This window comes from Podarcis erhardii (genome assembly GCF_964252035.2).
Source record: "Podarcis erhardii genome assembly, chromosome: 17".
NCBI lineage: Eukaryota > Metazoa > Chordata > Lepidosauria > Squamata > Lacertidae > Podarcis > Podarcis erhardii.
This window is the reverse complement of record NC_138515.1, coordinates 24,126,190-24,153,936: the sequence shown is the minus strand read 5'-3', so window position 1 is coordinate 24,153,936 and position 27,747 is coordinate 24,126,190. Positions and strand designations below refer to the sequence as shown.

At 41.0% G+C, this 27,747-nt stretch overlaps 1 protein-coding gene and 2 long non-coding RNA genes across 7 annotated transcripts in view; 1 reads left to right on the top strand and 2 right to left on the bottom strand.

Moving 5' to 3' along the window:
• LOC309332623 overlaps nt 1-27,747 on the bottom strand; it is a 194,495-nt gene that overhangs the window by 65,960 nt on the left and 100,788 nt on the right. The gene's annotated exons all lie outside the window — the stretch shown is intronic.
• Nucleotides 1,966-10,382, bottom strand: KLF4 (KLF transcription factor 4). 4 transcript variants are annotated; one of them, XM_081845271.1, is made up of 5 exons: nt 9,879-10,380; nt 9,569-9,689; nt 6,693-7,656; nt 6,435-6,599; nt 1,966-3,559 (listed from the first exon to the last, which is right to left on the bottom strand). In XM_081845271.1, the coding sequence occupies exons 1-5, from the start codon at nt 9,881-9,883 to the stop codon at nt 3,384-3,386; spliced, it is 1,431 nt and encodes a 476-aa protein (XP_081701397.1). In that variant the 5' UTR covers nt 9,884-10,380; the 3' UTR covers nt 1,966-3,383. The 4 variants fall into 4 exon arrangements, with proteins under 4 accessions (XP_081701397.1, XP_081701395.1, XP_081701396.1 ...); XM_081845269.1 differs by having other exon boundaries at nt 6,435-7,656; nt 9,879-10,382; XM_081845270.1 differs by having other exon boundaries at nt 6,435-7,653; nt 9,879-10,382.
• Nucleotides 16,744-23,466, top strand: LOC309332589. Of its 2 annotated transcripts, XR_014152212.1 has the most exons (4): nt 16,744-18,023; nt 20,686-20,777; nt 22,221-22,319; nt 23,099-23,466. It is a non-coding gene; the product is annotated as an uncharacterized lncRNA (long non-coding RNA). The 2 variants fall into 2 exon arrangements; XR_014152213.1 differs by having other exon boundaries at nt 22,221-23,466.

The window sequence follows — 27,747 nt, the reverse complement described above, 5'->3', positions numbered from 1 at the left end:
CAACCAATAACTGCAAGAGCCAGTGGGGTGCAGGATCATGTTTATTGGATCGGAAGAAAAGGTGCAAATCATGCCCATTGGGACCCTTCGACTGCAGTATGAACCCCAAATACTTCAGAGTGATAGACAAAAGGTAAAGGACCCCTAGATGGTTAAGTCCAGTCAAAGGCGACTATGGGGTTGCAGCGCTCATCTCGCTTTCAGGCCAAGGGAGCCAGTGTTTGTCTGCCGACAGCCTTCTGGGTCATGTGGCCAGCATGACTAAAACTCTTCTGGTGCAACGGAGGACCGTGATGAATGCCAGAGCGCATAGAAACAGTGTTTACCTTTCTGCCGCAGTGGTTCCTATTTATCTACTTTGCACTGCTTTCGAACTGCTAGGTTGGCAGGAGCTGGGACTGAGCAACGGGAGCTCACCCCGCCGCGGGGATTTGAACCGCTGACCTTCTGATCGGCAAGCCCAAGAGGCTCAGTGGTTTAGACCACAGCGCCACCCGTGTCCCTATTGATAGACAATAGCAGTGTAACACAGGTTGAGGAATCTCCTCTTCTGTTACCATGCTTCAGATGGGCTGCCACCTCTGGCACCAATTCCAAACACATTTATAAAGATGGAAGCCCCATTGCTAAGGAAACATGCATAGGATTGCACCATGGGCACCAGCTAATATGCACCTTAGTCTACAGTCAGCTACACAGGTTGTGATGAAACATATTAAGATACTTACAAATTGACATACTATTCTGCAAATAATCTCTCTGCTTCAAATCACCTTCTTTAGCCACAAATCTTATGCCTACCATTCTCTCATACTGACCTATTTCACAAGTTAGTGAGACAAGGATAAAATGAGATAACCCCGAGTTTCAGAACAGGGCAGAGAAGCAAGTACTCAAATGAATCTTAGGAAGGAAAAATGAGTTTTCCCGAATAAGCTCACTTTAATTGCACTTACCTGTTTACTGTGATGACTAACAATTTCTAAGAAAAAAATATATATCCAAAGCTTTTCTCCAACCTCTGATGTACAGATGTATTCAAGGCAAAAGAAAAAACACTGCACAGGGGAACACAAGTATTTTCAAATCCAAATTTACTTATGGGGAGGGAGGTGCCGTGAAATTCGGCCAAGTGAATAATATTCAAATAAAACGTAAATGTCAAACAGTGAATACGGCATTCCTGAGGTATGCTTGATATTAAGTTTCTACTTATTCTTGCTTTATCAGCAACTAGGAAATACGATCTGAAATTCGCGGTGAAATGAATCGCCACTTGTATATACTTGTAAGGCAGAAAGGCAACAGCCTATAGCAGATTTAAAGGTTAGAAAATGCTTTTTAATGGCAACAGTGTGGGCCTTAGAATCCTGTAGACAAGTCTTAAATTTGCCAAGATCTTGTTTAGGATGTAGTACAACATAGGGACTAAGGGATCAAGTAATGGAGGCAGGAAGATCTCTGCTCCAGATCTTTCCTCTAACACATATTATAGGTGGTAGCCTCAAGCAAGGCATTTTCTTCAGCTCCCAATCAGCAAGATGCTTTACAGGGTTATCGTCGAGGAATGGCGTACAAAAATCAAACACTTTACTCAAAGTGCTAAGCAATACTGTTACCTTGGCCAACTTTGGCCTCTTGATCTCATTTTCTGCCTCTGCTTTAATTATTTGGTTGGATTATCAGTATTAAAGATACCCAGTTAAGCATCTCTGGCTCTCCAGGGTTAAACTCATGGTCAGGGTTGTTTTAAGGAAACAACAATATGGGGAAAAAATGAAGCCAGTATTATCCATAATAATTATCCACTGAATTTCGACCTAGAGTAATTTCCTTTAGGAGTAAGCAACTCAACAGGGGTTGTAAACACGCATAGAGCTAGATAGTAAGCACTACTGCTCTATAAAACGCTGCTTAAATGCAGCTCTTTAAATGCAACGTGATTCAGAAAGAAGGAAAAGGCACTCAGATAAAATAGGTTTATTTAAAAGTTATTTTCAGCAAAAATGAATATGCAAAATACAAACTCTGACAAAATGTTCATTTTTCACTTCATAGTTTACAAATATACAAAATAGAAGTCTCCTTAAATTTATATTACATATTTATTATGTAAAGAACCATATAGAAAAAAAATATTTGTTCTGCTTAAGGCATATTTGGGAATAAACCATTGTACAAATTATTGCACATTGAAACCACAGTGCATTACAGACTGTCTGCATAGAAGATTAAAAGAGAGACAAACACAAATAAGCCAGATTTATCAACCTGACTTAGGTCATCATTAACTGTAGATCGGAAGACAAACGTATTTCCTTGTCAAATATGCAGCAGTTGAGAACTTTGGCATTTTTGGTACCTTAAGAACCAAAAGTCATTCAGCACCATGAAAATAGACCTTTAACCATAACTCTGTACCTGAATTTCTTCTTCCTCATTTGACATAGTTTAGTAATGGCTTTTTTTTTTTAAGGAAAAAGAAATTGCAAGACTACAACATGTTTACAATATTGCATTGAAAATAAATCTTAAGGGAATTTAGGGTGAAGACAGACATAGCATTTAAAGAGAAGTCACAGTGGATTCTTCAGCCATGGTGTGAGGCAACCTCCCCCCTCATTTCCCCCCACTTTGCACGACATTTATCCTCTGTGAAGTTAAATGGTGAGGTTTGGTGTCAGTTTTGTCCGTTTCCCCTTGCTTTAAAAATAAAATAAAGGTAAGTGCAAGTTGTACCTTCACACATTCTCTCTTCTCCTTAAAAAAGTGAAAGTTTTAGAACTGTTGCAAAATTGCTTGAGGAATTTGGGTGGTGGGCAAAGAAAAAGAGAGAGAAGGTGTCTCTGAAGTCACAAGCGCATTAGCAGAACAGCATTAGCTTTTGTGGCAACCTTGCACAAACATGTTTTTTGGACTTCAACCTTGGCAAAGTAGGGGGGGGGAGTCATTTAGACTGAATGAGATGAAGAAACTGCCATAGCTGAACAGCCCCCACCGCTCTACAACGTTACACCTGTCTTCACCCATCATCTCCCTACGTAATCTCCCATTCTCCCCACCCTCAACAGTTTCGTTTTAACCCTGATATCCTTGACTTCCAGTCAATCCTTGGCAATCTGTAGTCCAGAAAGATTCAAGTCAGATTTTTCAATAACAATAAAAAAATGGAATGATACAAGATCCAGTCATTGTCCCCCTATAAAAGTTCCACAATTGTCTCGTCTTTTCTTTAATTCCACGCTTTCTTTTTGGAAAGACCTCGCTGGGGTTCTTTGTAGTGCTTTAAAGTGGAGTTCTCCCCTCTGGCAGAAGACAGTCTTTTGTGCTGTCAAATACTGAATCTCTCATGGCAGTAAAGGAAAAAGTTCACCACGTCCTGTTTAAAAGTGTCTTTTCATATGCAAGGCAAGGTGGTCAGACCTGGAAAACGCTCTGTCACACCTCTGGCACTGGAATGGGCGGTGCCCCGTGTGTTTTCTGTAGTGACGCGTGAGTTCATCAGAGCGGGCAAATTTCCAGCCACAACCTTCCCAGTCACAGTGATAGGGCTTCTCACCTTCAGAAATAAAGAACCATATCAATTACTTCTGTATCCTTCACAGGTATAGGTGCATCATACGATTCAATAAATATAAGTTTGTTCCAGCAATCACCGTTACAGACAGTTTTCCCTAGGATCAGACTATTGTCATTATAGCTTCACATTAGCCGCTATAGCTGAACAAATTAGAAAAGGAAAAAATCTCATGCATATTTATTCAGCTGGCGAGACAATAGTTTTCTTCCCTCAAAATGCTGAAGGTGGTATAAGAAGCATTTTCCGTGGTGTGCGTACACCTATCCCTCAATCATTCCTCTTCAACAGTTCTGCAGGTTTTCTAAAAACCTGTAGAACCCGTTTGACCATGAACGGTGGCATAAAACAAACAGGCTTGCAAATAATGTACCCACATACCTAGCCACCTGTGGCTAATAAGAATTGCCTCTGGGTAACGAAGCTGGAAAACTTTGCAAAACTTTGCTGTTGTTTTTCTTTTGATCACAAATGACTAGGCAAGCAAAATTATCTGTGGACTAGTATTATTAAACTAGTTTGCAAAGCTGGTGTTCACTACAGGTAACAATGCCTCACTTGTACCACCAATTCTCGCACACTAACATCTGTCACCAGCCTACATAAAATGAGGACATATCTAGAAGCATAAACATCTAAGGGACATTTTTTTCAATGATTGCTTGGCAGTATGTTAAATCACAATACTTTGTTTCTCGATCTCTGCCTTGACTGCTTCCAAAATTAATGTTGCATGTAAGTATTCAGACTACAAAGGAAACCTGCACCCATTCAGGTAAGCTTAGCAATCAAACTGTTGTCACAGCCACACTTTTCAGGGAACTAAAGAAAATGACGGAAAGCTATTTGCAGTCCTTCACTGTCAAACTTAACAAACACCCTCCTTTTTATATATATAATCAAACCAAGAACTTATGCGGAAATTGACACCAATCAGAAGTTTCTCTGAAAGTCAATGTTCTCAAAGCAGTTTGGAGATACTGAAACAGTGTTGTTCAATGCATTTTAACCATGCTGACAGTGCCCTAACTTTATTCTTTATGCCCTAGCTTTAGTATTTTAAATCATGCTTGTAAGTCAGTTTGAGTCAATTTTATGAGTAGTACAACTAATAATTGTTGTTGCTGATGCTAATAATAATAAGAATACCTGTACACAAGTGAAAGCGCCACTTAAATCAGTGAATCTGTTTCCAGGTATACATGTTAAAAACTAGGCTTTTAACACTATTAACACGTAACAAGGCACTCCTAAACTTGCTTATTCAGAGCTAAGCCTGTCTTCAATGAACTAACAGATTACCTGCTATACTTTTACTCATAACACCCTTTTTTTCTTAAGAGAGTCTAATTATTATTAATTAGAAAAGATGTTCAAGTTCTGGCAAATTTAATTGAAAAACAAATACTCACAATTAAGTCCCATTGGGGGACTTAATTGAGTCCCACTGGGGGACTTAATTTCCAAGTGAATGTGTTAAGCAAGGTAAATTATTGTGAGTAAAAAATTATTTCATAGTAAGATGAACGTATAAACTTCAGCAGCAAGAACTAAGTCTGTTGGTTATTTTTATCACTTTATATGGCTGGCTAGAAAATCCAGAACTGGATGTTTTCCGAAGCTAATTAACCAAGTCTGTTGCTAACTGGCAGCCGTTTTATACAACAGAATTGAGGAGAAATTAAATATAACAGTTTGTGGGAGGGCTGCCCTGCTTTCCCTGAAGTCAAAACAGTCTCAAATTAGAAGTTGGTCTCCAAGATCATAGCCAATTAGCTAACATTTGTTGATTTAGAGAAAATCGAAATGAGACTAAGCTCTTTAGCCAAGAAGCAACAAGTCCAACAAAATAAATGAATTATGGCTATTTGCAATTTCCATTCCCCCAAAAGAAACACCTCAGTGGTGTTATCAGCATAAACATGCTTAATTCACTCTGGACTTCTAGCTACCTTGTAATTAGCTAGCCACATGGCCAGGGTCAGGCAAGAAAATCTTGCACGTCTGCAAAACAATTCCTTTGCTGTGGCTGAAACATTCAGAGACATTTTAACGAACTCCTCCGATCTGTAAGCAAAGCCATATATTTAATGGCTCCCGCTATTTAAATTCTTATCTTGGTTGCAGCCACAGATATGCATATTTTAATACACTGGTGGAATGAAACTATTTAAAATGGATACCACAAAGGTACCCCACCCCAAAAAAAAGGTTGAGGGGGGTGTTGTTGCTCAGGGTGTGTATCCTCATCCTGCCTTTGCCTCTGTTAGACAGGCTGGCAGGTTTTAATATTTCCAAAACCACCAAAACCTATTTAACTAGAGTGTGAGAAAAGATGTATACATGGGTACATGAGAATGATGATTCTCTCAGACTGATGGAGATGCAGGAGTTTAAGGGCGCAATTAGCACAGCAGCTCACTTACAAAGCACAGTGGGATACTTCTGAGCGAACATGGATGGGATTGCACAGCAAGGCAGTTAAAAAGAGGAATGAACGAGGCATCGCTGCATATAGAATATGCAGACTCCTTTTTTGTGTGTCCCAACACCATATCACCAAACAAGTTTCACAAGCTTCTGGAAGACTTGCAAAACCTGTGCACAGCGTTACAGCGGGGCAAATGCATATGGCACCACAGGCAAACATGCCTTTTTCATACAAATGCCAGCTCTCTGGAAAAACCTCTTTCCAGCCACATACAACAACCCTACTAGGTTGGGTGGGGTGGGGTGTGCAAAAACAAAACAAAACCCTTTACACAGCTGATGTTGGGCTATAGAGATTTGCTTTTGAGATAAGGGCATGAGATAAGGGATGCCTGGGACCCTGGCAGCACAGCTGAGCAGGGCTTACCTGTATGGGTCCGAAGGTGTGCTTTGAGGTGTGAGCTCTTTGTGTACGTTTTGCCGCAACCCGCATAGTCGCATGTGTGTGTGGCGGTCCTTTTCCTGGGCCATGACCGCCGCCCCCTCTTCGGCTTGGTCTCTTCGGCGAGGCAGCTCCCAGAAGGCATCAGCTCTAGAGGTGAAGAGGGCGGAGTCAGCATCATCCCTTGTACCAAGCGAGGCATATTTACAGGCTCTCCAAAAACATTTAGATAGTGAGACTGACCTTGATACTGGAGCGCGCTTGGTGGCAGCTGCTCTGGGAGAAAAGGAGGGTATCCCGGGCCAGGGTGGTAGCCTGGAGGAAGCGGCAGAGCTGGGTGACTTAAGCCCTGCGGGGAGGGGTGGCAGTCTCTGCTGTTCATCAGCTCCTCTGGAGTCAAGGGAGGGTTAGTCCTGCTAGGCAGTGGGCGCCCCAAGGGAAAATCGTGTTGCTGCGCCCTCTGAGTATTCCCATGGGATTGGCCAATGGTGCAGGAAGGGGCAGCCTCCTGCTTGATTTTTTGGCACATTCTGGGTACATGGTTATAAATAGGAGGCTGCACAGATCCATCTGAACAAGGGGAGGTTGCAGCAGCTGGGTTGTTCTTGCTGCTAACACTGATGTGGTTGTTGTATTCCCCCATGTTCACGGTGGCTTTCACCACAAATTTGCCATGCAGGCTGCCCAGTGGGGATGGCTGCTGCTGCTGCTGCTGTTGTTGTTGTTGTTGCTGCTGTTGCTGCATATAAACTGGGTCCAGATCTGGCCTCATCAGCTCAGCTACAAATCCACCGGAAGGGGAGACGTCGTTGATATCAGCCAGGTTGAACGGGGCAGCCGGGGCCTGCTCCCTGTTGTACAGCATAGCTCCCCCTCCTCCTCCGGTGTGATCGCCCCTTTGCAGTTGGTAGGTGAAGTCGCAAGTGGTAACTGTTGGGCAGTTGCTGCTCGTGACGGCGGGCGAGGGGCCAGGAGCGGTGCTTACTACTGCTGCGGCAGCAGCCGTGGGTTGTTCCTGGGGCATCAGGGAGTTGGAGAGGATGAAGTCAAAGTCCAGAAGCTCGTTCAACTCCTCCGTCTCCCGCCTTGACATAGCCCCACTGCTGCTGTTTGTGGTGCTGCTTTCCAGTTCAGAAGAGAGGTCGTAAGGCCGTCCTGTGAACACAGAGGGAATCCGCTTGAGGTGAGAGAGCTCCTCCCGCCACTTCTGTGGGCAGAAAAAGAAGAAAAAAAACCGGTGTTGGTAAAAAAAGGAGAAAACAGTGCTGGTGAAAGCACACCAAACTTTCGAGTTTCGCAAAGCAGGAAAGGTATAGGAAAACCTAGGCATGAGCAAAACATGGTGACCACCAAAACGGGGAGAAGTCTTTCACAGACAACTCTTTGGGACACAACTGAGTTGCCACAACACAACAAGGGACAGTCCTCTGCTGATTGAAGTGAACCTGTCAGTCTGTTCAAAGCAGTAGCCGCATGGCCCAATGCAATCAGCTGCAGAATTGCAGGACTGTGAAACGAAACCCTGGAAATAGTCAAGCCCCTATTTTATCATGTGTTGAAAATACTTAAATAACACACACTGCGGGAGAGGGGAATAAATTGGGAGTCTCTTGACTTCTGATATATGTGCTTTTAAGGCAAACTAGGCAATTGTCAAGTCACGACATGTTGCAGAGAACTTTCATTTTCCCTCTCCATTCTGTGCTACATGGTGTGTGGGGTTTTTTTTGGGGGGGGGCACTGTAATATTAATTTACGGGTTCAAAGGATTGTCAGGACTTTTACTGTAAAGCCTGAAGTTGCAAGGTTTAGATGGAATAATTTTTTAAGTCTTTAACTTTCCAACTGTCTGTTCAAGAACTTGCCTGCAAAAATTTACAAGACGTGGTGATAAAATTAAAGGCACCAGTTAGCAAATTTATGTTTGTTTATGTGACTATACCTAAGCTTATGTATAGTCACATATATGCCCTTATAATCAAGTTACATTTACCTACTTATTAGTAAAGCAATGTTTTAGACACTACTGAGAAACAATGAGTTTACATGACTTAAAAAAGAGAAGGTATCATGTGGCTTTCTGCTGTTGTAAAGGAGCACAAAAATACAAATCAACAAAAACTGCACGCACAATGTTAATCACATTGCCTGCATTTGATATTAAACACACGTAGGCGTTTTCTAAAGCAGCATGCATTATACAACAGCAGCTGCAGGTACAAGCCATCAGCTTGAGACAAGCGAACAAAAAGTTAACCTAAGCACATGAGTAGGTGTGCATATTTCCCAAGGCTGCCCATGTATTAAAACATATGTATCCACACCCATGATTCTGGGTTGCGATACACTGCATATTTCAGCTTATTTACTGCAGCACAGATCTGGTAAAGCAGATCTATCTATCCCAGTTTCTCTTTCCCCCTATCATCCCACATTACAGAATGAACTTCAGGGAGTAGCTACGCCCCTGCCGAAGGTAAGAGCATTTTCCTAAATTGTGCCTACACATATTCTGAGGGTCTAGGGAACAACAGAGCAAAAGAGTACTGTAGTCAGATGAAAGTGCTGCTTTTTTTTTAAAAAAAAGGTGGGGATCATATCCCCGCAGCTGCTGTTAGAATATACATTTACATTGCAACACCCCCCATGTGTGTGCTTTCACAATTGTAAAGGGTGGAATAGCTCCCTTTTCGAACAAGACCGGGATTTTGTTTTTTTAAAGATGTCTCATTCAAACTCTGTTGAGACCTGATCAACTTCCACATTCCATCCTATTATAGGAATCTCCTCCATCTTCTAACATCCCACCCCAACCCCAAATGCTTTAGCTTTTTTTAAAAAAAAAAAAGATAGTGGGGCTTAAGCCCATCAAGAAGCACCACCCTAACGTGGAATCCCATTCCACCAGTACAGGAGCTTGAGGGATTCTTTGATTCAGTGTTTCTTTGGTGGAAGAAATGCACTCCACACCTGTGCTGAAGGTCATTCTCATGTCCCATTAAAAGCAAAAACGCAGGTTCTGGGGGAGCTGAGCTCCTCTAGCACTAGTTTGATCCCTGAGTAACCCCCCCCCCCGCCAGCATTCACACACAACTGCCCTGCCTTGGTTGTGTACTCACGTTACTGGCACCTGCTTGCCTCAAGGCTTTCTCCCTGCCGGCCGTGCCCGCTGCGAAGGTGGCGATGGAAGGGAGGAGGGTGCCGCTGAGAGCCATGTCAAACTCGCCGTGGGGCGGCTGCCTGCAGAAACGTCAGAAGGGAGAAGGGTGAAATAAACCGGCGAAGCCCTGGGTTCATCCACAGACAGAACGCAATCAAAGAAAAAAAAATATCCAAATTCGGTTCTGGCATGCTCAAAGTTCAGATCCAAGCATCCTCAAAGGGAAGAAGGGGGGTAGAAAAAATGGAAAAAGGGGAAACATCACCCACCTCATTAACGTGCCAAGGGCCGGTGCTTGGTCGGAGGTCAGAAGTATAGAATTATTAGTGTGATATAGATATATAGATATATGTATTTATATATACTGCAACGGGATGTTGTTAACTTTTGTCCTTTGGGTTGCAAAAAAAAAAAGCAAACCAGAAACTTTAGAAAAATATATATTAAAAAAAATTAAAAAGCCGAAGGACGAGCTTCTCCTACGATGAGGAGCAGCCCCGCCACGGAGCTGTTGCAGCAGATTGCAGCGCGAGCAGCGGCTGGAAGAAGGCGCGAGACGGTTCCCGGGGATTCCCTGCTCGCGCCGCTGCCATGAGGGGAGTCCGGGAGTCTCCCGCAGCCACCGCCGCACGTCCCTGGCTGGCTGGCTGCGCTAACTGACGGGCGGGGCCGGCGCGCTGCCTCGGTCTCCCTCTCTCTCTTTCCCCGTCACGCGCTCAGGCTTCTCCACTCCTCCCGCCGCCGCCGCCGCCGCCGCCGCCGCTCCTTTCGCCGACCGCGGCCTTTGCGAACTGTCAAGCCGCGCGCCCGCCTCAGGCTGACTTATAAACTCTCCCGCCCGCCCCGCCCACCTCCGCGGGAGCCCCGCCCACCACCACAGCCACCCCCCCCCGAGAGGCGGGGCTGGGGGCATCGCGTCGCTACGGGCGACGGGAGAAAACAACAAACTTTACTCTCCCGTCCAGCACGTGGGGGCGGCGGGAGGGAAAGAGCGAGAAGAGAGAGCGAAAGGATGGGCCGTGACGTCAGCAGAGCAGCTGGTTGGCAGCTCGCGCCCGGCGCTGACGCCAGCGAGGAGGAGCCCGCGAGGCAGCCGAGAGCCGCCCGTTGGGTTTCTGCTCGTCGCCCTCGCCTCAGAGATGCGCTGCCCCCTCCCCCCTCCCGCCCCCCCCCCCGAGAAAAAAGCCGCGCGCGCCTCGTTTCAGCCGTTGCGCGCCAGCGGGCAGCGCCCAGGCGTCTCGCGCACCTGAGGGCTTCAAAGGGAGGGGAGGTCGCTATGCGTGAAGGGAGAATATAAAACACACACACACAAATATAAAGATATATATGGGGAGAGGGAAGGAAGGGCGGCTCATAGCTTCAGTTTTTGTGCCTCTCCTGGGTCAGCTCTGGCGCCGTTCTCTTACGCGGGGGGCGAGGGAAGCCATAGACGGCAGTGACTTAAATGCGTTTCCCTCAGTCGTCGAGTTTAGCTATAGAAGTGGTGGTTCTCTCTCTCCCCCCCCCCCCGCCAATAAATAAATTACATTTCTCCGGTGAAAATAGGGACGTTCTATTCAATTGTGAAAATCAAAACAGTAACGTTGGTATTTATACTCTGCCCAGCTGACTGGGTTGCCCCAGCCAGTCTGCCAACATGTATGAAAACATAAAACATTAAACATTTTTAAAAGAAACTTCCCTATAGTATCTATATACTTATCTCCTTCGCTGTACATACATATATGCTTATGTCCTTGGCTAAGGAGTTACATAACTCCATATCCTCCAACATTTCTCTGATGAAAATAGGGACATCCTATATAATAATAATAATAATAATAATAATAATAATAATAATAATAATATTTATACTGCAGCCATCTGTACAGTGCATATATAAACATAATAAAACACTGAACATTAAAAAAAAATGAAATCAAGAAAATGAAATCAAGAACAACAACAATAATAATTGCACCTCACCCATCTGACTGGGTTGCCCCAGCCATATATATATATATATATATATATATATATATATATATATATATATATATATATATATATATATAAACTTGAACATTAAAAAACTTTGCTATACAGGGCTGCCTTCAGAAGTCTTCTAAAGGTTGTATAGTTACTTATCTCCTTGGCTTCAGGGTCACCTAACTCCATACCCGCCAACATTTCTCTGACAAAAATAGGATCATCCTAAGAAAAAGCGGGACATTCCAGGATAAAATCAGAAACTGGGATGGCTTCTGTAAATCCCAGACTGTCACTGGAAAACAGGGACACTTGGAAGGTCTGGAGTCGTCATCCGATATTCAGATAGCACTTTTAGAGAAGGATTTTGTTCATTTATTTTAGAACACCTGCCCCCCCCCCATCTCTCCGTCCCCAGGTTACCATTTCCAGGACAGAAATAAAACACACGCTTTTAATTGTTAGTCCCACAATCAGTTTCAGGTCTAGCTTGGCCCTGAGTAATGCTCTCAGCCAGAGCTGCCCGCCGCTCATTTTGAATTAGAGGGAAATGCTTCCAGCCCAAAGGACACGGCTTGCAGGCAGGCTTAAGCCTTGCCACCTGCCCTTCCTCTCCACCATTGCCAGGCTATGCACTAGGATGCCTTGTCATTCATTCATCACCTTTGCATCCTGGTGTAGAGGAACAAGAACCAAACAAATGTCACATTAGCCGGGAGCCGTTACCCTGAGGGGGAGAGAGTCACATATTCCTTGCTTTGCTTTCTGGAATTGCAACCCCTCCCAACACTTCTTCCCCCCACCCAAAATTCCTAACTATCCCATTTTGCCCTGACAACAATGGCGAGGGGAGTTTCAGTTGAAACATCTGCCCAGGGCAGTTCATAGCCAAGCAGGGATTTGAAGGCAGGCTTTCCGTGTTCAGGCCCAACCAATCCGTTCAATTCTGCCCTAGTTAATGCAGAATTTTTCATTTTTCATTTGTACTGCTTGGACCTGCCTATGCTTAAAGTATAACAGGTCTCACCTCACTGCTCTTCTGTATGCATTTCCAACTTGTGTTTGAGCAATACCCACATGATTTGGTCAAACAGTAATTACCACAAGTAATAGGGTTCAGATTACGTTAATATGCTAGATTGTGTGGGACCCCAAAATTTGTCTTGAATAAAGTGTTACTAGGTTTAGGAGCCATATTGGGTGACATGCACACCATACATTTAAAACACATCACTTTCCCAAAGAATCCCCACAGAACTGCAATTCCCAACACACTTAATGAACTTCTGGTCCCTGGACTTTTAAAATGTGCTCTAAACCAGTGTTTCCCAACCTTGGGCCTCCAGCTGTTTTTGGACTACAACTCCCATCATCCCTAGCTAGCAAGACCAGTGGTCAGGGATGATGGGAATTGTAGTCCAAAAACAGCTGGAGGCCCAAGGTTGGGAAACACTGCTCTAAACGTATTGTGTGTATGCAGCCTTGGAGAAACCCAGTAATGTGGGCCCAGGACATGTAGTTAGTGACAGGGAAAAATTGTGGTTCTGCTAGGTAGTCTTTGTCCACCATTACTGTTTCAGACTAACTGTTCTTGATGAAAGCTTATGCTCAGTTAGCTTTTCAAGTAGTATAGCAGTTCCAAAACAGCTCAGAAAATTTTAGATGGCTTATGGAAACCCTGTTATTGCTGTATCTTGGACATAAGATATCCTGGATCTTGAATTTTTCAATCATTGACCACCAGCTACAAATTGGTAAGAGTCTGCCTAATGTTTCCACATTTAACTATGGCAACATAGTGTAGTAGAGCTATAATTCCCTGTGTAAGGATCAGTATCAGTATAGATTTTTGCTAGTGGTGACATGAGAAAAAGATGGAAAGCAGAGCAGAAAAGCAAGAGGAGCTTGAAAGTGAAGGGGAAGTAAAGCAAACAATGTTAGGAAGAATGAAAGAAGAAGATTTTTTCCCCTGTGTGAAGTTACAAAAGCTTCAGATCATTCATCTGTGTCACAAGCTAGGATGTGTCACTTAATTGCAACTAATTGCCCTGCCCCTGCTTTAGTTGTTGAAAGGGATAAGGAACATTTTGTTTTGTCTCCAGCAGACAACCACTTAGTTGTTCCATGAGGAGAGGGGGTTGTAGTTTTTTTTAATTATTATGTTTTGTGTTTTTATGTTGTAAACCACCCTGTGAGCTCTGGATGAAGGGCAGCATATAAATTCAGTAAATAAACAAAATAATAATAATATTCTTCTTTGCTTCCTAAACTGATGTGTTCTTCCAGTAATATGTAGTGCTGGAATGTGGTACTTTTTCTGTCCTTAAGAGCTTGGATTGACATGATTTTTATATTCTATAATTACTGAGTAGGATCTGAACTGTAAGAGTGACACTGTCCAGAATATTTAACTACTTTATAACTAGCTTAACTTTACATCACAGGAATTATAATAATATTTGTTTATGTAGCCTTCTTGCATGATCTAAGAATTTTTATGTAGAAGGAACTAAGTTGCAATTCTATACATACATACAACTGACCTTCTTCCAAATAGACTGGTATAGCAGCCAGTGCTCTGTAAATTCCGTTGAAGTTTATACCATTAGACCTTATTAATACTTGTAAGACATCTTTGGATATTGTAAATTTTATAGAATGTTGGAATGGATGTTACAGGTTCCTCAAAATTAAGTACAATAACCTGCATCATGATGAAGGAAGTAATGGTTCCCGCACACAACCATATGAATATTTTTGCTGCTCTAAATTGCAACTGCTCTTTTTGTTAGTTAAATGTTGGAGTGCCTGGAAATGTCATAATTTAGAATTACTAACTACACTGAGGAACTGGGTTGTGGGTACACTCTAAATACTTGACATTGTAAAAGTAATACAAGGTGGCTCAAGATATTCTCAACCCTTTTATACTCTGTTTATGGAAATGAAGTTTCCTATTTCTGTATAATTTTGCTGCCTTTTCACCCACCTCTATACAGAAATAATATCTCTTTGATTTTGTCTCACCTATGTCTGAGTATATGTACTCCATAACTTACATCCTTTACTGCTAGATGACATCAACTTTGTGATTATTATGACTCTTCACCATACACGTGAAGGATCTGATTGAGTTGAAAAATACACTTCTACGCCATTTTGTGGAGAAAAGGGTAGTCTCCAAAGAATACAGAATAGAGCGTCACCCGCATCCCTACAGAATATGGCTACCCCGTTAAAAAAGTATGAGATTACTAGATGTAAAAACATGTAGCTTTCAGCTGAAATGTAAATGTACCATCTTCTTTTGCTTCTCATCTTTCATCTAAAAAAATATATTTTCTTTTCTGAGCTGTAGATTCTGGAAAGAATGGGGGGTGGCCTCATAAATGAGGCTGGTTGGATATTTAAAGGTTATGAACCTCCCTTTTCATAATCTATTATTTCCAAACAGGTTAATCTGGGGGAGTTAAGTTCTGCTCTATATAATTTATAAACATGAGAGTGAGTAACCTTTGATGACTAAATTAAACCATGAAAGAATAAAATGCTCAGCTTTCTCTCTACAAACTGGTATTTCATGTTTCACCATATTAATAGTTAATATCTCTGGTCCGCAAGAATGGAGATGTTTCGGTAGAAAGTTCATTTCTTGACAGAAGATATGATGAGTAGCATGAAGGTAAAATGATTAATGTGGAAACATGAGAAAGAATTTTTTTAAAAAGCTTTCCTCCTTATTAAGGGTTTGCCTTCATGTCTGAGATGTATAGCTTTTACTGTTTACTATATATTCTAGTTTTAGGGTGCATCCAGGTCATCATTTTTCCAGGAGCTGCTACTGAAAATAGTTCAAGAAGACTGAAAGCAAAAAATGAAGGGTGTTTCTCCTCCACTCAAAATCACAGCCTCCTGAGACTGCTTTTCTTTAAAACAGAACAGAACTTCGTATCATTTGCAAGTAAATGTAGTTTGCACCTGGCTGGGACTAACAAGTGGATTGGGTTTGATTCTGACAGTGAGTGTTGCGGTTAACATGATGAAAACAGGATGCAATAAAAAGGAATAGCAGGTGGGATGGGCCTGGCTCCAAACATGGAGACCAATAGGTCAATGTGTCTGGCTGTTGGTGGTTGGCTGTTAGAAGGTTCATGGTTCAAGGCCACACAGGGACAGCTGTGGGCAGAATCTCTGCATTGCAGGGGTTTGGTTTAAGTTGACATTTCTCTCTGTCCTCTCTCCAGTCCTCTCGCAGGGCCATCCTAACCTTTCCGTATAATACCCACTCATATGCTCAAGTCAGAACGTGTTGTGCACCTTTGACTCAACAAGAAGTTGACTTTGGGTCACGGTAAACTAAAGGGAAAACTGTATATAATTTATATTGCAGTTATGCTATAAAATACTCATGACCATGTGCACCTGGTCCTTCAGGGGCACAATTGCCCCGTTCAAGACCAGGGAAATCCCCCATAGCTGCCCAGCCCCTGTCCCCCAGAAACAGTACTTCTGTCTTGTCCAGATTCAACCTCAGTACGTTGGCCGCATAAAATATAATTACTTTTATTTTATATTTATGCTGCTGCTCACTAAAGCTTCCATGGTATCTTAAAGCAATGTTAATAGGAGCAAAAAAATACCATAATAACAATAAATATAAAACTAACAGCAATCAAAGAGATAAAATGACAGAGAGCAACAGCTAAAAGCAATGTTTAAATTCAGCAGAACAGATAAATAAACTACAGCCAGCTTATACCAAATGACAAAAATGTCAGGCAAAAAAAAAAAAAGTATTGGCACTAAAATGATGTCAAAATTGCCATCCGACAACGCTCTCTGCGGAGAGCAATCAAGCTGGCCATCTCTTCAGTCACCACCCACCTAAACAGGGGTTCAGAGGATGGCCTTTAAGGATGACTGCATATTAAGTCACTACAATGTTTGGGTTATGTATTCTTAGGGTCAAACTACATATATCTATGATTGCATTTATTATATTTGCTGTTTGTTACTAAATCATTGCATTTAGTATATAAAGTTTGTTACTATGGTATGTATGTTTGTGTTTTTATGTTGTAAACTGCCGTGTGTGTGTGTGTGTGTGTGTGTGTGTGTGTGTGTGTGTGTGTTTACACACACACACACACACACACATATATATATATATGGTAAAGGACTCATGACAGTTAAGTCCAGTTGTGAATGACTCTGGGGTTGCGGTGCTCATCTCGCTTTACTGGCCAAGGGAGCTCACATTTGTCTGCAGACAGTTTTTCTGGGTCAGCATGACTAAGCTGCTTCTGACGAAACGAGCAGCGCATGGAAACGCCGTTTACCTTCCCGCTGGAGCGGTAAATAGCTACTTGCACTTTGACGTGCTTTAAAACTGCTAGGTTGGCAGGAGCTGGGACCAAGTAATGGGAGCTCACCCTGTCGCGGGGATTCAAACTGCCGACCTTCCAATCGGCAAGCCCTAGGCTCAGTGGTTTAGACCACAGCGCAACCCGTGTCCCTATAAATATATTCTTAAAAATGCAGCCACAGAGAATGGGGCAATAGCACATGGAAAGTGGGGATTTAACCCTTTTCTCCTGCACAACGTTTCCAACAAAAATAGTTCCTCCCAAGCAGCAATCAATGCTGCTTTTTCTCAATTGATCATAAGCTGGGCAGTAAGGATGCAACTGTTTGGTGTACGTTTGTTACAATAGTACATGTATATATCCAGCTCACAAAGTGATAAATATTTATTCTCTTACACATATTTTACTGTATTTATTTATTAAACTGAATAGGAATTATTAACTCAGTCCTAAGGTATATTTAAATGCAGGGAAGTCCAACTTTTTAAATGTAATTCTCGTGCATGCAAGTATGTTTGGGAGTGGGGCATTGGTCTCCATAATAAAAGATGGAGGAGTGAATTGATGTTTCCTGTTCTGAAAGTAAATATTTTGCTTCAAGAGTTTGCCTTAAATGTCTCCAGCTTTGCTTTGGCATTTATGTAGCAGCAGGATACTATTATCCTACGATAACATTCTCTTGCACAGACATGATAGTTTAATTAGAGCAATATGGAAACAACTTTAGTATCTTTGACATGGGCTCTACATGGTGAGTCATTGATACTATAACTAAAGACAGATTTTTGGCATCATAATGTACAGTAGGACAAAGACTTGGAAATATAAAATTCTCTTCCACTTGAATGGCAGCCTTCCAGGCAGGGGCAGCTACACAGAGTGGCAAGGTCATGCATTCGCCAGGGCCCTAAGAATGTCCAAGTAACATTATCATTCTCACTTGGCATTGCCCACGCAGAAAAGTCGGAGTCAATGTGATAGAATTCTCACTTTGTATGCCCCATCTTTCCTAGTTTAAGGCTCAGTGGAGGTGCATTGCAGAGGACTCCCACACTCCTGGAACTTGGCACTTCCCCCAAGGTACTTAAAAATGACCTCTTTGTGCTTAGTTGGTGCTTGTCCTTCTAATTCAGTAATGCTGAGTGGATATGATTCACCAGAACTTCTTCTATGCCAGCACCACTGAAATAAACAGAACATGCAAAGGAGTTCTGTACTCTTGTGGAAGTTTCATTTATTTCAGTAGGTGGACAAAGAATGGTTAATTGTGTGCATTTGTTTTACCAGCATATTATTGTTGTTACTGCATTTTGGTAGATGCCAGCCTGGCACTAAGCAACGGTAAGGGGTATTTCTTTACTTGCAGCATAATAATAATAATAATAATAATAATAATAATAATAATAATAATAATTTATTATTTATACCCCAACCATCTGGCTGAGTTTCCGCAGCCACTCTGAGCGGCTTCCAATCGAGTGTTAAAAACAATACAGTATTAAATATTAAAAACTTCCCTAAACAGGGCTGCCTTCAGATGTCTTTTAAAGATAAAATAGCTGCTTATTTCCTTCACATCTGAAGGGAGGGCGTTCCACAGGGACTTGCCACTACTGAGAAGGCCCTCTGTCTGGTTCCCTGTAACCTCACTTCTCGCAATGAGGGAACCACCAGAAGGTCCTCGGCACTGGATCTCAGTGTCTGGGCTGAACGATGGGGGTGGAGACACTCCTTCAGGTATACAGGACTGAGGCTGTTTAGGGCTTTAAAGGTCAGCACCAACACTTTGAATTGTGCTCAGAAACGTACTGGGAGCCAGTGTTATGTGGTCCCAGCAGCTACTCCCAGTCACCAGTCTAGCTGCTGCATTCTGGATTAATTGCAGTTTCTGGGTCACCTTCAAAGGTAGCCCCACGTAGAGCACATTGCAGTAGTCCAAGCATATGAGAATGTACTGGTGTGGGTTGAGATAGGGTAAGCACAGTCTTCTTCTGTTATAAGTAAATGCTGCAAATGTGCATTCTGTGCTTGTACCTTGAATATGACTTCTTCACCATAGGGATGAATTGGTAAAAAAATGAATGAGCTTTTTTGACGTTACAGAACTGTAATAAACAGTTCTATAGGTGAATAGTATTCCACCCTTTTGCAGTTTGTCTACTTTCAGGATAAGTCCAATAGGCACATGTGAAAGTCACAAAGAATGTTTATTTAGTCAGGAATAAATCCAATCAGCTTCCATGGTCTTTTTTCCCTAGTAAGTATGTTTAGGATTGCAGTCCAAGGCTGCCAGGTAAATTGTCACCCATGAATATGTCTAGCATAGTTTATTATTTTAAAGGGATGGTGAACAAAAATCATGTTTTCAATCTGTATGTTGTTGGATATAAAGCTATAGGTAGTGGGTTTGCTGTTACTATGTTAGCTCCAAATTGCTCTTTTAAATAAACCAGCACCCTCAGTATTCCAGGGTACAATTAAAGCATATGCTAGAAGGATAACAAGGAAAGGAGGAATAGATAAAAGAATATTTGCTTTCATTAATAATCCCAGGAATAAATTGGAGGATTCTAATGAGCAACCTAACAATTATCAGCTGGAACTGTGACTTTGCATTCAGACTGCAACTTGATTGCCAAATAATGCTTTCATCCATAAATAAATTCTTCCATTTTATTTGACAGTCTCCCTTGATTGTGTTACACAACATGTCATCTTGTCAATATATCACACAATTGTTAAGACTGGTATTTTGGGCAAGAGGTTTGTCTAAAAGAGTTAGACTTGCAATGGCTGGAAACTTCAAAGTAAATCCATCATCCAAATATGTCAACTTTATTCTGTCCACAAATCTGTTTTCTGTGTTTTATTCCAAGTGTTATCTGCTGACATTTAGTGACAAGAACTAATCCCTTGTTGATCTCGTAAAAGGTGAAGGATTCTTTTTGATATCATTATCAGAGTTGCTAATCCTCCCCCCTCCCCCGCATAGCTGTTTTGGTACAAGAAACCTTAAAAATGATGCAAGTTGGTACTCAGTTCTTTTTTAATGTTGTCATCCTCAAAACTGTATTTCCCTAGTGCAAATCTTCACTTCAGTGAAAGCTCTACTGGTATAGCGTTTTGAGGGATCACTTCTAAGTTGACCCAATTTGACCATGTTCAGTAATGTGAGGTGGGATTTGCTTAGAGAAAATTTAGAAAACCATAATGTTAAGGGCAATTATTTTTTAAAGGCTTGTGGGAGGAGGCATGAAATCTTTGGATACTATAGGAACACATTGGATTTTTAAAATTATGATTTCTATATTTGTTGCTTATACTAATATTCATGCTTATGACCTTTAAAGGCTGTTGAAGTGCTTGGTCAACAGAAATGACTGAACAGTATCAGACTCTTGCTGTTATGTGGTGTGAATTGACTTCAATATGAGTTATACAGCCAATAATAAGTTGCAATTTTTTATTTTGATTTTACTGACAGTGCAGTCCAGTGCATGTCTACTTTGAAGTCAATCCTATTGAGTTCAAAGAGAAATATTCCCAGGTCTGTGTGTTTAGAATTGCTGCTACTCATTCACTAGTGTAATATCACTAAATTACATTTGTTTCAAACACAGAAATCAAATAATGTTACAAATGCATTTATTATTGTTTCCTACTTTGAAATATTATTTCAGTTTCTGCCCTTTCTTTTTTCATTTCTCTACAGTTATTTTTCTTTACACTTGTTTCTGCTTAGTCTGAATCTCAGCTTGTACAGGAGCAAATTGGTGAGCGGAACCAATATTTCAGTTCCTCCATCAGGGCTCCTATTACAGCAATTCAGTCAAGGTAAAAAGTCTGTGTGCACAGTACATTTTTGCATACAGGTGTGGGGAATATTTAAGTAGATTGTATGGAGCTAGTTGGATAAATTGTATGGAAGAATGAAGGTAGGGGGAAAGACCCAAATAACAAATCTAGGGGGACAAAAAGTCCTAGAAGTAATTCTGTTACGAGAATGTAACATAATATGCACTTTTCAGTCCTGTTGTTTTAATTAAGTACTGTATATGCTTAATTTCCCCCCAGTCAAAATCAATATGGCTGAAACATGCTTAATTTTATATGAATTTTGCCCTGTGGGTTCTAAACTTCCTGGGATCAGCATTCAGTATTTTTTTCTCCATTTGCTTTAAAATGCATTTAGACACAAATCTGTACAGCTGCTTGTCTGGAAAGTACTGGTCAAGTAATCTTTCTGCAGGGTAGGGGTGTTTGAAATTGGCAGTTTCAGGCTTCAGCAACAAAATAAGTAGCTAATCAGAAACAACAACAGTGGTTAAAGTGTGTGTTAAATGTTGTTGGCAAAGGTCTGAGCAATGGCTAGTATACGTGACTGCTTTTGGTTCTCTATGCATCTCTCCACCCCCTCATCAATACAGATGAGAAACTGAGGTGGCGAAATGGCCCAATTCCCGTTTGTGAAATATTTCATTTCAATATACTGTTTGCAGTGGTGTGCTTGGAGGCCTATAGAGGAACTTTTAGAAAACTGCTTCCTGCCTCAAATTTCCATATATATATACAATAGATTCTATGGTGACCAAAAAAAAAAGTGACCAGTTGAAAAACCAGGACATATCAAATTATAGTAGAGGTTTCCATATTATTGTAATTGTTAATATGACAAAGCAAACTTGTTTAAATAAATAAAGCAACTCAGCAGGGCTGGATCCAGGTTTTGGGAGACTTAGAACTTGGATACTGCCTTACAGTGAATACATCTCATCTGAGAAGCTGAAAGGGATGGGAAGAGAGGTATTCAACTTAAAAGGCTCCTCTCTTAAGTAATTTTGAGGGTGCCCCTTTTGTCATTGTGGTTCCAGAGTCAATAACCTGCTGTCTATGTAAATCAAGATATTTTTCTGAGAGCGAAGTTACATTATTAGGCTGAAAGCTCTAGAACATAAAGGGATAGACTTGCCAATATAAGCAACATGGTTACGAGTAAATTATATATGTTGAAATTCAGGGGAGGTTTCAATGAAAATCACATCTTCCAAGGGCAACATCCTGATTTCTGCTAGTACACTTCATAAATGACATTTAAAACCCGTAGCAACCTACAGAAAGTATCCAGAGTAATGATTTATCATTGTTTGACAACTTGGTCCTCTGTGTTGTGTAAACACATAGTAATATGTCGCTTATTGTGGAAAGATACTGTTATAAAGTTCATCAGCCTGGCAAATTTTGCTTATAGTATATAAAACCTGTATGTTTTCATCTTAGCTACAAAGATGACATTTCATCAATCAGATTTGGCTACCATCATCACAGATCATCACATTCAGTTTGACAGTAGGAGATCTATTGATTAAAGGCACAAAAGTAATCTTGGTTTCCTGAATTTAAACAGGGAACTGCATGGCTTCCAGCTACTGAATATACATTTTTTCTGAATTAGCCTGCTAGCTTTCTTTGCAATTCACCCCTCCCTGCAGGTTTTTTTTATTTAAAAAAAAAGGTTCATAGTTCAGTTTCTCTTCCCTGATTTAATAAACTAACCTGGCTTAAAATTCACAAACCCATAAACACCTAAGAATGTTGGTGTGTAGGATTCATTAAAGTCATAAGAAGTTCACTTCTTGGACACACATTTTAGAATTATCTGACTCTATTAGAAGAGCACATTGGAATCAGTCTATCTTAACACCAGATTTTCCAAAGTACTCAGAGTCACAGCGTCTTTTGCCATAGAGCATGTGAAGCCAATCCAGACTTCCCTTTTCTCTTAATTTTCCTTGTCTTATCATGTTTATCTTGGTCAAAGAAATAAGCAAGCAGCTGGAAGGGCATTCTGGTGTTTCTGTTGTGACCAAATGCATTACCAGACATGTTATTTCAGTACAAAAGGATGCAGTGGACTCTGTACAGAAGCCTCTGCAACATGTTCTTCTGCTATTTTAGTCATGGTCTTGTGGTCCACCCGAACAAATACTATAGACTGCTTTTTAAGGATCAACAAGCTGTTGGAAAATGGATTCGAATCAACATTTTAAATTAGTGTTTTAAATTTCAGATTAGTGCAGACATTTTCAAACTTTTTACTCCCTGGGCTCAATTGAAAGAGTTTGCTTTGCTGTCCTTCTCTCCAAGTCCCTATACAGCTCAGGACCAGGCTACTCGAGAGACCGCCTTATCCCTTATACACCCAGTAGATTGCTGCAGTCTGTAGGAGAGTCTTTTTGCAAGTTCCAAAGATCTCAGAAGTCCACACTGCAGTAGCTCGGAGCAGAGCTTATAGTGTTGCTGTATTATAACTAAACAACTTACCCTTACTATTTCTGGGAAACTCAGTGGTGTTTTTAGTTACCTGCAGAAGCCATGGGGATGGTTTCATTGTGATTCTTGCATTGAAGGGGGTTGCACTAGATGATTCTCAGGGTCCCTTCCGACTCTACAATTCTATGATTTTATGATTCTCAACACATGTTGTTTGAAAGTGAAGGAAGAGTTGTGTGAGCTTTTCCAGACAATCAGTGGTAATCTCATACAGTTTCATTTCTTCAAATAAATAACCATTAAAAGTAAAAAAAAATACAAAGCAAAGCAAAACAAAAACAAATTCAGTTCTACTTTTGTGTTTTACATTTTCTAATGGTTATAGACAGAATTTCCAAAATATAAACAATACATAATGTTTTCTTGAACCAATCACAATAATAAGGTAGACAGAACTAGGTAGATGTGATATCAGATTTTTTGTTTGTGAATCTATTACATATGTGAACGCTGGCAGAGAATATAGCATTTTGTATTTGTCAGAGATAGCCCATTTTACTAAGTGCACCTAAGTCCTTTTATTGGGCACCTGCCAAAGCCATATTATTACCATCTACGCAGGTTATAGACTGTTGGCATTTAAGATTAAGCAGTACTTAATGACAGAAGCAAAGCAACGCTGGAAGGTAATGTTTAATGATGGGCAAACTACAAAACACTGGATTTTGTAAATGGCGAATGGACATAATTGGCAGTTTGTCAGAAAGCAAAAATATAATTAAAGCAGCACCTGCCTGGAGTTTGGAACAAGATATTTCATGATTGAAGAGAAAAGGGAAAAATAGTAGTAACTGATAAAACTCTGAAATTCAATGGGGCCTGGAGTGGGTTTCTGTGGGAATAATACTTCCTACTGCTCTATCAGGTAAAAAATTAGGTAAAAGTCTGATGTTTTCCCAGATAAGTAAATAAGATTTGCTTATTCACTATACTGTAAGGAAGTTCTATTAGGCAACTGCTTAGAACTGGCTCATTTTTGGGGGACTAAATATGTCTTTGGGGCATATTTACATTTATTGTACGACCTTACAAATACACACACACCGCTCCAATATTTGCCAAATTACTGTCATGGATATCTTGTTTCTTCTTAAAGTACATCAGTACATTGACATTACATGGAAGTGAGATTTCTTGACTGTTGGCTTATTCTAGTGGTTACACATAAGTGTGACACATGGATGTGTTAGTGACAAGTGTCACAGGTAGTTTGCTAGTTTTGTTCAGAGAAAACCCCAAGGATGTGGATTTAAGATGCTGAAGGCCAGATTGTCAATTCTTAATGATTCAAGGCAAGTATTAAGTGAAGCAAGAACACAGCTGAGTGACATTGCAATAGATGAAAAACAACATTTGAAAATTATAGAAGCTTGCTAAGAAAGTTCATCAAGTCCGGTAAATCAAGGACATTCTTCCAGTGGGACTTTTAGATCAGATCACATCTTGGTTGCTTTCCCACCTTCATGAGTGGTTATGTTAATAAATTTAGAACACCCAACTCAGTACTTGCTATCAAGAGACAGACAACTGCAAATAGAAGTTGTACAGGACATGAGGTATTTATTGAAGCTGGCTCACATTATTTTAAAGGCAGCTTGGTTCAACAAAAGTTATTCCCAACTATTATATGGTAATTGATTAATAGCCACGTTTTCCTTGCAAATTGGGTGACATTGCAATTTTACACATTTGTTTTGAGAAAGAAGCCCAAATTCATGTCTCTTTTAAAAGTTAAAGGGACTTGTGTGTGTGTGTGTGGAAAGATGCGGAAATGAAGGATGTGGTGAGTTCTCATCTTTGCCCAAAATGGCAGCCCTCTCAAGTGGAAGTGATACTGATGAGAAAGTGCCTATAAGATGACATTGAGTACAGGTATGTCTTGTAAAAGGCCTATGTGCACCTTAGAGATGGTTCATCACCTCTGAAAGATGAGAAAGGGACCAACTACTTGTAAATTGGAGGCAGAGAAGAGCAGCTTTTCACCTTGTGCAGCGAAAAGGTTAGTGTCAATCCTGCTGGGTACTCTGTGTATATTATTTTTTAAAAAAAATCAAACGCCCTCTTGAACAATTCTTTTTGAATAGTTCAGGAATAATTGTATCTGGATTCTCTGGCCATAAAATATTCTGTGAATGATTTTAAGGGACAACTCTAGGTCTGAGAAACTGTTGCAGTATTGATATCCTCCTGTCCCTCAGCTTTCTTCATGGGTTGCTTCCAGAGCTGACTGTTAATGCAAGTTTGTGTCATGTTTTTAACCATCTGTGTTATGAATGGTTGTTCAACAAGAGAGTGGCATTTATCACATACAGAATCACATGTACTTCACACTTTTTCTCTCCCAGACCTCTTTTCCATGCTGGGTAACCCTTCCACAGTTTGTTAAATTTCCCTTCCCCTGTGATTGGCTCCATGCTTGCATTAACCTTTCCCAAATTAGTAGGGGCGTTGGGGGGGGGATTTCCACCAGAATTGTGGAAGGGCAAGGGAGGTTGTAAAATTTTCCTTTTCCTACAGTCCCGCTTGTTTCTTCCTCAGATGACTGGGAAGCAGCTGAGAGTAGTGAAAAGGGGGCTGAAATGCAGAAAAAAGGCTCCTTTATAGGTAGGGTGGGATATTGATTAAATAAATCAGTAATTCTTCCCCCCGCAGCTGCTCCTCCAGTGGGAAGTTATGGCCCATAAGCAGCCTAGGGAGTGCAAATTGCACACTTCTGAACAAAAATTAGAAAAAAGGACGTGTCTCTTGGAGACTATGCATACTGACTGGAGAATGTGCATATGGCCCAGCGAATGTACAAAATGCGGCCAAGAATGTACAGAATTCAGCAGAGAGATGCACATTTCCTATGGAAGTAGTATGTGCACATTCTCCTTGAGGCCTAGTGAATGTACACAATGGCCCTTAACACTCCTATTTATGTATTTATTTATTTCAATAAATGGATACTGTACACTCCTTGATTGTAAAAAAACCAACCACCCTAAAAGACGTTTACAAAAAGATAAAACAGTAAAATCAAGAAGAATCACAACCATACAAAAGTTAAAATACTAAAAATACTAAAAATAAAAAAAGATTCTAAGCATCTGGCTAGGCTTGTCTAAACAAGAATGTACAGTGAAGGCACCTTCTTGTTCTCAATAGGTAGGGAGACCCAAAGTGCAGGTGCTGCCTCACTAAACAATCAAGTTCTTAAAATGTGGATCAGGCAATATGCAGCACCTGGGGTAGTGCCTCCAGCAGTTTTTAAATTTTTAGTACGTGTGTATGTACACACACAGAGACACACACACAGAGAGAGAATAAAAACCAAGATTTTTCTCTAACAAAGCAACTGGCCAGTACTATGCCCAGTGCAAGTAAGGGTCTTCATTTCACTTTGACATATGGTTGACATTATAAAGTATTTTTCTTTGCTCAGGAAGACCCTTAATACTTAGCTTTAATCATACAATAGAGAGCAATATAATTTTCCTGGCAAACTAAAATAGATGTGCAAATTGAAACAAAAGGATGGGATCTAACAGTGGCATGTAGTCTAGCACGCTCATATATAACCAAGAGTGAGCATAGTAGGGAATATGTCTATATTAAGGCCAGAAAAGCAAAACAAAATCCATGCTGTGGATATAAAGCCCACTGTTAAAAGAGCTAGAAAGGTTCACAGCAAGAAAATGGAAATGCACAATTGTATTTGTACAGAAAGGGCTTCCCATTGTCTTATTTGAAAACTCTTCCTGTGTCCCTCCATTGATTCCCTCATTGCACTCCAACCTAGATCTTCCTCCGAGAGAAACAGCAACAACCCCCTTCATTATTTTGTTTGCAATTGTGGACTAGGCAACATGTAATTGCCACAGAATCGGGCTAATGCTGTTATAATGTTACAGGTTACCCCAATCTCTGCTGACTGGTAGCGAGACTCCAGGGGTCTTTGCACATAAACCAGGGTTTATGTTACAGTGGTACCTCGCAAGACGAATGCCTCGTAAGACAAAAAACTCGCAAGACGAAAGAGTTTTTCGTTTTTTGAGTTGCTTCGCAAGACGAATTTCCCTATGGGCTTGCTTCGCAAGACGAAAACGTCTTGCAAGTTTGTTTCCTTTTTCTTAAAACCGTTAATCCTATGGGAATCTGTGCTTCGCAAGACGAAAAATTCGCAAGACGAAAAAACTCGCGGAACGAATTAATTTCATCTTGCGAGGCACCACTGTACTTTGGAATGAGGCACAGCAGAAACTAGTTTATTTTACACATATTTACAACCTGGGTTTGGGTGGAGGGAGTGCAGAACATTACAAACCCTCCAAGTGTCCCTTTTTTTCAGGCACAGTCCCGGATTTACAGAAGCCATCCCAGTTTCTGATGTGATCCCAGAATGTTCCGCTTATCCTTAGGATGTCCCTATTCTCATCAGGGGAATGTTGGAAGGTATGGAGTTATGAGATTCACAAGCCAAGGAGATAAGAAA

Coding starts and splice junctions, on each gene's coding strand:
- KLF4 (XM_081845269.1), bottom strand. Junction 7,657..9,568: donor GGCAAGCAGGTGCCAGTAAC/GTGAGTACACAA, acceptor TTCTGCCCACAG/AAGTGGCGGGAGGAGCTCTC. Junction 3,560..6,434: donor ACACCTTCGGACCCATACAG/GTAAGCCCTGCT, acceptor TTATTTCTGAAG/GTGAGAAGCCCTATCACTGT.